At 33.0% G+C, this 10735-nt stretch overlaps 1 protein-coding gene and 1 long non-coding RNA gene across 2 annotated transcripts; both read left to right on the forward strand.

Moving 5' to 3' along the window:
• The first annotated feature begins 1332 nt into the window (after positions 1-1332).
• LOC112500041 (putative leucine-rich repeat receptor-like protein kinase At2g19210) lies at positions 1333-3015 on the forward strand. The gene is made up of 5 exons (XM_025103301.1): positions 1333-1567; positions 1761-2241; positions 2352-2484; positions 2780-2848; positions 2940-3015. Exons 2-5 carry the CDS (start codon positions 1968-1970, stop codon positions 3013-3015), a joined length of 552 nt encoding a protein of 183 aa, XP_024959069.1. The 5' UTR covers positions 1333-1567; positions 1761-1967.
• A 965-nt stretch (positions 3016-3980) lies between these two features.
• On the forward strand, positions 3981-4168 carry LOC112499810. Its single transcript, XR_003067307.1, has 2 exons — positions 3981-4046; positions 4132-4168. It is a non-coding gene; the product is annotated as an uncharacterized LOC112499810 (long non-coding RNA).
• Positions 4169-10735: the final 6567 nt, after the last annotated feature.

Below are 10735 nucleotides of genomic sequence, written 5' to 3' on the forward strand. Positions count from 1 at the left end.
TTTGTCAATTTTTTATGATATCTTCAAACATATATTTTATTCAAAAATAAAAACATCATCGATTTCTCAAAATCATATAAAGTCATATTATAACATCGATTGAGATAAAGAATAAAATGAAATATTAAAATCACGATGTATCTCGCTGCATTGCGCGAGTACGCTTCTAGTATATATATATATGAGCCTAATCAAATGAGAACTGATTAGTTTATGGTAACTGTAAGATCCAATCTCAACCACAAATCAATAAATAAATTAGGAAATTTATATAAATGGGCCTAATCAAATGAGAACTGATTAATTTGTGGTAATTGTGAGATCCAATCTCAACCACAAATCAACTGGATAAATTAGAAAATTAAGAATTATGGTAATTTGAGTTAAAATTATAATTAGAGGGCATATTAGGTATTTTTTAAAAACTCCTCTATCCTCTCTCATCTCTCCGTCCTCCAATCTCCGGCCTCTGGTGAAATCGGTATTACAGTATATCACAATGGGTATCACATTGTGTATTACAATGGGTATCACATTKTGTATCTYTGTTTTTAAGGTTTGAGTTGGTATCACAATATATCACAATGGGTATCACATTGTGTATCTTTGTGATTACTTAGTACACGCCGGATTAATGTTCATCGGAGGCCGGAGATCGGAGGTCGGAGAGATGAAAGAGGAGAGAGGACAGGAGTTTTTTTTAAAATACCTAAAAAACCCTCTAATTATAATTTTAAGTCAAACTACCATAATTATTAATTTCTTATTTTATCCGTTGATTTGTGGTTGAGATTAAATCTCATAGTTATCACAAACTAATCAGTTCTCATTTGTATGTATGTATGTATGTATGTATGTATGTATGTATGTATGTATGTATGTATGTATGTATGTATGTATGCATGCATGTATGTATCATACCTTTGATATATACATCAATAAACGAAGAAGATGAGTTGTCATTCAAAAATGGGTCCAAATTTGATAAGAAACGAAGAAGATGAGGTCTCATCACGTGTTATGGTGGTTTTTTAGATTGGTATCCAACAAAAATGTAATTTTGGAACAAGAAAAGACAAGTTTAATTAGATTTGTATTTATATATATAACCATCGATCAAGTTGCCACAAAAATACTAAAATTACACCATCAAACCACACCATCAAAAACTAGTGAATCATGATTATTGTTATTGTCTCCCTAATTGCATATGGTCTTCAACCCATATATATATATATATATTAAAATTAGTTTTGCTGATTGACAATCGACTCTTAGCAAAAATGATTTTATGTATAAATCATCTTCCAATTTTTTAATACATAAAACAATACTTTTGGATCACTGTCGACACTTCGGAAGCAAAATTCTATGAAGCTATTTATGTTGTGAAAAGGAACGTTATCAGTGTATGTGTGGCACGAAAATTTCCGAACCAGGTTCCGTTTATATCGTCTCTTGAAGTACGTGGCATCGACCCGGAAGCCTACAACGGTATCGGTCCGGATTACGCGTTACTCACCAACTATAGGATTGGTTATGGCCTATCTGATGGAAGTATAATCAGGTATGCAAGTTACAACTATAGGGTTGCACTTTGGTTTGGATTGGGTTGGGTTATGTTTTTTTTCAAACCGCAAGCATTGGGTTGGGTTGTTTAAATGTCTTCAACTCGATCAACCCAACCCATGCGCACCCCTATTGTCGTCTATCCATGTTTTAGAATATTCGATTAATGCAAAATCTTTTTAACTTCTTAGATTTCCGGAAGACCCGTATGATAGAATATGGGTTCCCGAGAACATTGGTATTGGACTAGTACGTCTTAACAACACATCTACCATCGATGACAATTCAATCGATAATCCTCCTACACGGGTCATGAATGGTGCAATTGCGACAATGGACACAAATTATTCCATATAACCTTGAGCTTCCCTATCGTTAACTACCCCACTCGTTATCCAATGTACATAAACTGGTATTTCACTGAAGTCCAAGGGCTCGGACTCGGAGAATACCGGTCTTTCGAAATCTACAAAGACGATGATAACTTCTCACTCCCAATTGTACCCCGTATCGGTTATGTGTCTCAATTACTCGTCTCGGATCTCTCTGTCAATGGCACCATTAACTTCTCCATCGTTACTACCGATGATTCCACGCTTCCCCCTCTCGTCAATGCCATCGAGATCTTTTCGATCAGTGATGCCCTAACCAATGGGACCGACGACAACAATGGTATATTTTTTAACACGGGTCTGTTTTTTTTTTACACAGTTGAAGATTTTTAGCTTCCATTTTATCACACGAACAACTTATTATATATTTTTTCCCGTTTATCGATATAGCCGAAGGTTTAGATTCTCTTAAAAGCGCATTTGACGTTTTAAAAGATTGGGAGGGAGACCCGTGTCTTCCCGCGCCATATTCATGGGATTGGATCGAATGCAACGATGATCCTAGACCTCGTGTAACATCACTGTAAAAACCATCTTCTCGTTCCTTTTTATTTTTATATTTTAACCACAAGGGTGGTGCCTGATTGGTTTGAGCTTCGCTCCAAAGGTCAAAAGTACGAGGAGAACTCAGGTTCAAATACAAGGAGGAATAAAAATCCCTTTGTGGCCACGGAAGTTCAAATACAGTGACTCCGGGATATCTACAAAGCAGATGGTCGTCCTGGGATTAGTCGGCTCGCATAGAGAGTTAGATATCCAAGTTAATAAAAAAATTGATTTAATTTTGATTTTTATATAAATGTCTTTTTTTTTGACAGAAATCTGAATGGTTATAGCCTCTCTGGGCCACTTCCGGACTTTAAGAGCATGGATGCACTTGAAATAATGTGAATTTATAATTTAATTAAATCATTTTTTTAATTATTTATTAGTCATAATTAAATAATTATTTTTATAATATTTGTTTTATATGTGCAGAGATTTACATAATAACAACTTGACTGGATATGTACCCGATTTCCTTGGCAATATGTTAAATCTTAAACAACTGTGAGTTCTTAATTGTGAAAATTGTATCAAAATTGAATTAATTTTCATCTAATTCTTATTTTGGGGAACCAACTTTTAAAATTGTCATTTATGAGTCTCTATTAAACTTTTTGTTTATTTAAGGGTCTGGATGATCTGGTGAACAGGTAATATGTAATTTAAGGGTCTCTATCAAACTTTTGGTTTGATTTGCCAAATTTGATTTAAATTTTAATATTGATACAGATTGGTTAGATATAAAAATCTTGAATGTGATATTTAATATTTATTTTTTATTGCATCAATTAATTTTTTCTATTAAATTGATTTTTTTTATTGCATTAGTACAAAACATTTTTTATTGTGGTAATTTGGATTTTTTTTTTTTGAAAAAATCTTCAATTTGATATCTGAATTTAAAAAAACGAGATTTGAAATGAAAATTAAATTTTTGAAAAAAAAACGAATTTTAGTTATTTTTCTATAATTATTTTGCAAGTTGGTTCCCCAAAATAGGAATCAGGTGCAAGTTGGTTCCTCAAAATGACGATTTTGAAAGTTGGTTCCCCAAAATAGGAATCAGGTGCAAGTTGGTTCCCCAAAATGACGATTTTGAAAGTTGATTCCCAAAATAGGAATCAGGTGAAAGTTGGTTCCATTTTGGTGCAATTTTCCCTTCTTAATTCCAAGCATAACATCGATCTTATGTGTGAACGTCTGTTTACAAAAGAATTTATGAACGAATTGAAAGATAAAATTAACAGTCATATCATCAAATGTTACAAAATCAGTAGATGATCAGTGAGTTAAAAACCTAGATCTGTATTGTATTAAATAAGATATTTTAAAACTTTATACTGGTTGAGAAAAGAAAATTTGTTACACCAATTAAAATTAAGACAGACTTTATTGTATTTTTGCCAAATATTAATAGTATCAAACTTCAGTTATTCWAATTTATATTATTTTCTATTTTTCATGTAGAAATTTGGCGGATAATCAATTCAAGGGATCCATACCGAGGTCACTATTAAGAAATTCCCAGTTAAATTTATCGTAAGTTAATCTTTATGTTATTTTATTCTGAATTTTTTTTAAATATCTCTGTATTTTGAAAATGTTTTTGTAAATTATTTGACAGATATACAAGAAACCCTTTGTTAACGAGTAGCTCAAATGAAAAGAAAACATGTAAATTGTCGGTGATACTTGCTATCGCCATTCCGGTGTTCTTCATTGTCTAGGCTATCTTGTGCAGGCTTTTTGGTCATTTCTGCTCCATGCAGGTTAGACTCCGTAAATAAATTGTTCAGATCGGTGTTGTTATAATAACCGATTTTGAATAAGCTCTTGATTGGATAGTTTTATGGTTTTGTGCTTTGGTTTCATATATATATCAGGAATTGGGAGTTACAAAGCAGATATTTGGTGATGATAATTCAGAGGCTGAAAATGGCATCAAAGATAAAATATGGTATTATAATTTAGTTTGTTTTAGCTAGGTCCGTAATATTGCCGACCTGAATATTACGAAAGTAATGATTTGAGTCAATCCAGAAGAGAAATGATTAAAAACCGAATTTGGATACGTGAAATGGTCATTTGAGTCGAAGACCCTGATTATTATTAAACTATCAGATACTACACTTTTTATATCAATAGTCTTCTTTTGACTATGATTTGGCCCCATAGTGGTAGAACCCCTTATAGAGGAAGGCTAATCATTTGCTGGCTGGGAGCTCGTAGCATTGGTCTCGACAAACCCCAATTTATTGCTCCTTTCTTGTAATCGATGTACATGAAAAAGAAATGAAATTGATGTAGGAAAGCGGGCGCTAATGCAACGAAATGAGGTGTTGTTCGTCCTATTCTGAAATGGGGTTTTTATTTTATTTTAACTGTGAGTGTCTGAAACAACTTGCAAACGTCTTTGATCAACTCTATGGAGAGATAACAGTATGGAAAACCCTTAGTTGTCCTAAAACGGAAAAATTCTTCTGTTCTAAATTTTCACATGTTATTTATGTTCATCAATTACATGAATACATATCATCAAATAGAGAATGTGAATTTAAATAAAATAGGTCTAGAATATTAAAAAAACCCGACATGTCTCAATTTCATTGGCTGAACAGGAAAGAAACGCATGATCCTAGAATAACATATTTTTATCCCCTCAAAACGACTTGAACTGATTACCTATGGCAAAAGCCTCACCACCAAACATTTATTCATGGGAAATTACTCAAAGTAATTATTTTATACACTGTAAAATAATAAAATAACCACTTTTCAAAGTTTTTCACAAAATGACCAACAAGATCGCCCCTGGAGGGCGGTTTTGATTATTTTTTGGGGCAATTTTGACTATAAGGTATGGATGGGTCTCACATGTATATTATTTGGGGGATAAAATTAGATATTATATTTGAAAATGGGCATATCACCCTCAAAAAGTGAAAATCGCCCTATGGGGGCGATTTTGACCTCTAGTTCGTCTTCTATTAAAGACAACTTATGACGCAACGATTTGACACATCAATGACGATTTGACGAGACAACGAGGGCGATTTTCAGTGGTATTCTGTCTTTTTATGACCAAATGTAATATATACAAATCTTGTATTATTCTATATTAAATTGTAGTGATCCAAACATTTCTACTCTTACAACCCCTAACCTGCCACTTTGAACATACATGGAACCATTATCATTTTAGCGTGATTTTATATTTGTGATAAGGGTCGTGACGGTAGATTACGTTTAAGGGTTGTGAGAGTAGAAATGTTTGGATCACTACAATTTTATAAAAAATACTACAAGATTTAGACACACACACACACACACACACACACTATATTTGGTCCTAGAAAAGACAAAATACCAATGAAAATCGTCCGCAATCTCTTGACAAATCGTCGTTGATGTATCAAATCGTTGCGTCATAAGTTGTTTTCACTAGAAGACGAAATATAGGTCAAAATCATGGGACGATCTTCACTTTTTAAGGGCGATTTGCCCATTATCAAATATAATATCTGATTTTTGTCCCCCAAATAACATACATATGAGACCCGTCCATACCTTATAATCAAAATCACCCCAAAATAATCAAAACGCCCTCGATATTACCTTTACTTATCAATCGAAGTGGACCACAATGTTTCTTCACTTTATTTAGGATTTGACCATTCAACTTTAGAAATGGTAATGAGAGTCCCTTTACCAAAATAGCTACTATTTTTAATCAAGCTCAATTTCTAATCTTTTTTAGTCACACTTCACATAAATGTCTTGGGGATGTTTACTTGCGACTTAATTAGGCTTATTGGTTTATCTGGCTTATTCGCACAGTTTATTTAGGTTGTTTACTTACGACTTTTTTGCACAGAACATGGCTTAATCGTATAGATAGAAATGGTATGTTGTCCCTATTCAACCACAAAAATGACACCCCTACCCCTTATTTAAAGCATCGCCTACTTCCCATATGAGACACCTCATCTTCGGCCTCTTTATGATTTGTTGTTTTGATGTTCAAATAATTAATATTGGGGTAAATCGGTCATTTATGTTATTCAGACTGTTGGTTCAGATAAACAAAGTAAACAACAACACCCATTTATCCAGACAGACAATTTTATCTATGCAAAACTTAATAAAAATTTTGGTAAACAACCCCTTGTATATATTTGCATAAAATTGATTAACATATTAAAAAAAAAAAGAGACACTCTTTACATAGATTTACATAAATATCCACATATACGTAAAAGATTTATGTAAGGATCCTCATTTACGTAAAAAAAATTAAGGAGTGTTTGGTTAGAGGTATTAAGCAGTCATTAATGAGATTGAATATAAAAGAAACTGTTTAGTTTTATAATATGACCCATTCTCATACATGTCCAAATTTCCATTCCAAATTAAACTGTGAGAATAAAAATTCATTCTCATTTTCCTGCCTAAACCATACAACCCTTAAATTCAGATAATTTTATAGCAGTTTTACATGAAAAGGTTATGGATTTAATTAGTTTTCGAAAGTTTCACAATTTTTATTATAATTTTTCAAAATTAAATTATTTTTTAGGATAATAGCCAAAACTAATTTCATTTTAATAATAATGAAAACTAAAAATTGGTTGATATTTATAACGATTGAAAAATGACTTACCTACCCTTATGCTAAAAGCCATGCCATATGAGTCACCAACAACATGAAAAATGTATTGAAAATAATAATATTTTATTAAAATATTATAATGGAAATGATTTATTAAGGAGGTGTTTATAAATGTTTTTTTTTAAAGTCTTTATGAACTTATTATGAGTTAGAATAATTTAGCTTCTTCAGAAACTTTTTATTACCAGTTTGACACCGATATAAACTGTTTATCCAAACATTCAAAAATGCTTATTACCGGTGTCACATCGGAATAAGTCAATAAGTTGTTTTTGTAAACAATCGCAAACACCCCCTAAATATGACATTCATATTTAACAGTTAAACCGAAAATCGGTCTTTCTAAATCTAGAACCGAAAATAGAATCAAATATAGTAGCCCTTACATTTCATGGAAGGAAAGGTCTTCCAGCGTTCTTTCGTATCGCCTGAGTTGATAACAGATTTGTAGAATAACAGCATGCTTGCAAAGGCTAGTTTTATATTGGTTTAGTCTTTTCATTTTGTCGACATCTTCTTGTCTGCTTAAATCTTAGAACTGATATAAGTTTTCATGTATTTAGCTAGGGGTGCTMAAAAACCCAACCAACCCGATCAACTCAACGTGAAATAACTCAACCTGAAGAAACCTGATGTCTAATCGTGTTGTAAAATTTTCAAACCGTGGGTATTGGATTGATATTGGGTTACTATTATTTGAACTCAACCCAACCGATGAACCAAATATCATTTTATTTCTTGGATTTAATATGATTGTTGAGTTTATATTAATATATACATTAGAAAATTACACTATCATGTACCCTCTTCATTTATACAAATTTTCAATCTATTCTCATTTTCTATACAACTCATTCATATATATGTTCGGTAACTGTGAACATATATATGTCAAATTGAGAAAATTAATTAAATGTGATATACGTAAGAAGTATGGATAAGTTGTATCAAATGGTTGATGATGAAAAAGAAATTATAAGTAGAGAAATAACATATTCAAGGTTAGAAAAGTATTTTGATGTACCAAAGTATTAACCCGACCAACCCGTACGGTTTGGGTTGGGTTGGGTTAAGATTTTTCAAACCGCAAGCATTGAATTGGATTGTTCAAATGTCTTCAACCCGATCAACTCAACCCATGAACACCCTTATCTCTAGGCAAACCAATATTTTGATTTATGGTTAATAAATTGGTCTCATAATCGATCCAAATTATACTTTTCACATAACCACGATTTTGATTTAGGTAGGTCTTCGCAACCAAATTTTGATATTACTTCAAACCCATTTAACAGAATGATCTGTATTGGTCCTAATTGGTATCCGATTTTTCACAAACGAACGTTTTTTTGAATTATAATCATTTATAAACCGTCGCATGATTCAAACAAACCGAAAAAACGATCTTTGGCCATTTTCCTAAATAGAACAAGTTGTATCAACAGTATTGGGCCTTCCTGAGTGCTATTTTTTTTTATTAACCTGTATATTCAACCCGCTATGCGAGCCGACTAATCACAGGGTGACCACCTGCTTTGCAGATAGCCCGGAGTCACCTCATTTGAACCTCCGTGGCCACAAGGCGATTTTTATTCCTTCTTAGATTTGAACCTGAGACCTCCTGGTATTTTTGACCTTTGGAGCCAAACACAAACTAATCAGGCACCACCTTTGTGGTTGAGTGCTATTTATATACTACTAAGAATGAGAACGTGCAAACGTATCCATACGAGAAAGTGATTCAATGATGCACTAGGCACTAGGGGTGTTTATGAGTCGAAGTATCAGATTGTTTGGGATCGACTTGCAAAAATAATATCATAGTTGAACTAGAACAATTTTCAGTATTCGAGCTCGAGCTCTAGTGTGAGTTTCACAATTTTGTGTTGTACATTATTGACCTGCAGTAAAGCTTTATAAGCTCATTTATGGACTCGAACTCGAGTTGAGTGAACTTCTTTAATGGCCGGAATCGATATTTTGATTCTATGCTTTATGAACAAATATGTTCGGCTCAAAAAATATGGCTCAACTTTCGAAAAAAGCTAAGAGGTTGTTTGTGTATCTCTTAATACTTCAATTAAGAGGCGACATCTGAATCGTTAAGAGGTGAATCTTGTTTGGCAAAAAAAAAAAAAGTCCGCCTCTTAATGATTCTAAAACCCTCTGAATGATTTTGTATCATGGATCTCCCTTAACCATTAAGAGCCCTAATTTCATTGTATACAATTACCAAACAATTATATTTTATTTTGCACTATATCATTAGAGCCTCTTAATCATTCAGACCACTTAATCATTTAGCACCAAATCATTCAGCAATTGCCAAACAGTCCCTAAGTCGAATATTGATGTTATGAAATTTGACTCGTTAAGTTAAATGAATTTTACTTAGTGTTTGGTATTTACTCGATCTCGAAAATTACTAAGTATAAGTTTGAGTAACTCATTAAATTCTCAAACCATTAACATTCTGTGGTTACAAATATTAGTTGTGTGGGCCTGACCCGACTTGGGAATTGGGATTGATTGGGACGGGTTTTTGCCCTGACAGTTCTGGACCGCTACAAATTTATTGAATTTCATAGTCCGGTCTGGGATGATTATGTACTGGACCGATTTTCAACTTCTTTTAAGTTTTTATTAATTATAATACGAGATTTTCAAAAAAAAATTCCAAAATTTTCAACATATTCAATATTTAAATAAATGCATGGATTTTCGGGATTGGCCCAACGAGCCCGAAACCAGTTACCAAGCATAGAATCAGCCATGCGAGTTTTTATCGAAACCGTGACGGAGTCTAACCGACGAGGGAACCGATTTAGGACCACCCTAAGATTGATTTTTGGCCATCTTTGTCATGGGGTACAAAGCTTGAAATTGACCGAAGCCCAAGATAAGCATAGTATCAGGCCCAAAAAGCCCAATATTGGTTGAGCCCGATAAGGATTTGATAAAGCCTCTTTTTGAAATATTTTAATAAATAATTACAAGATTAATAGTTTACGTATTTCCTRAACTTAGGGGYTGTTTACCGAACGCTTACCGRTTAAGCTCTTACTAGGGTTRCTTATCTTAATGCGTGAGAATGACAAAGATCGAGAATCTTAATCAGTAAGAGGTATAACAGTGACTGAAATCTTTCCTGATAAGTCTGGGAGAAGACTCTTACAGTCTTACCCGGTTAGTGTTTATCGGCTAAAACGCTTATCAACAATCCATTTGATGGTTGATAATGTTASATGATACATAAATGATGATGGTGACTATTGCTAGTAAGCACATACCCAATAAGCATTTGATAAACAACCCCTAAATTTATCAATAACCATATTATGTGACAAATGAAAGGTTTATTATGTATCAAATGCAACATATATAATGAGTGCCTGAGTGGCGACACTGTTGATCGGTGTAAAAAAGTGATACAGAATAATAAACTATCGAAGACCCTGAAATTGCACACTAGTTTAAAAGTAAAGAAAATATATGACAGTTCTAATTCATTAACTTAATTAGACTCGATCAGTCTAAAAGTACTTCGGAGGTCAAAGAC

This window comes from Cynara cardunculus (assembly GCF_001531365.2).
Source record: "Cynara cardunculus var. scolymus isolate 2C chromosome LG 17, CcrdV1, whole genome shotgun sequence".
NCBI lineage: Eukaryota > Viridiplantae > Streptophyta > Magnoliopsida > Asterales > Asteraceae > Cynara > Cynara cardunculus.

Bases quoted from the DNA above. Each gene is read 5' to 3' on its own strand.
- LOC112500041 (XM_025103301.1), top strand. From the start codon at position 1,968: ATGTACATAAACTGGTATTTCACTGAAGTCCAAGGGCTCGGACTCGGA. The intron at 2,242-2,351 runs GTATATTTTTTA...TTATCGATATAG, and splicing joins TGGGACCGACGACAACAATG to CCGAAGGTTTAGATTCTCTT. The intron at 2,849-2,939 runs GTGAATTTATAA...TTATATGTGCAG, and splicing joins ATGGATGCACTTGAAATAAT to AGATTTACATAATAACAACT.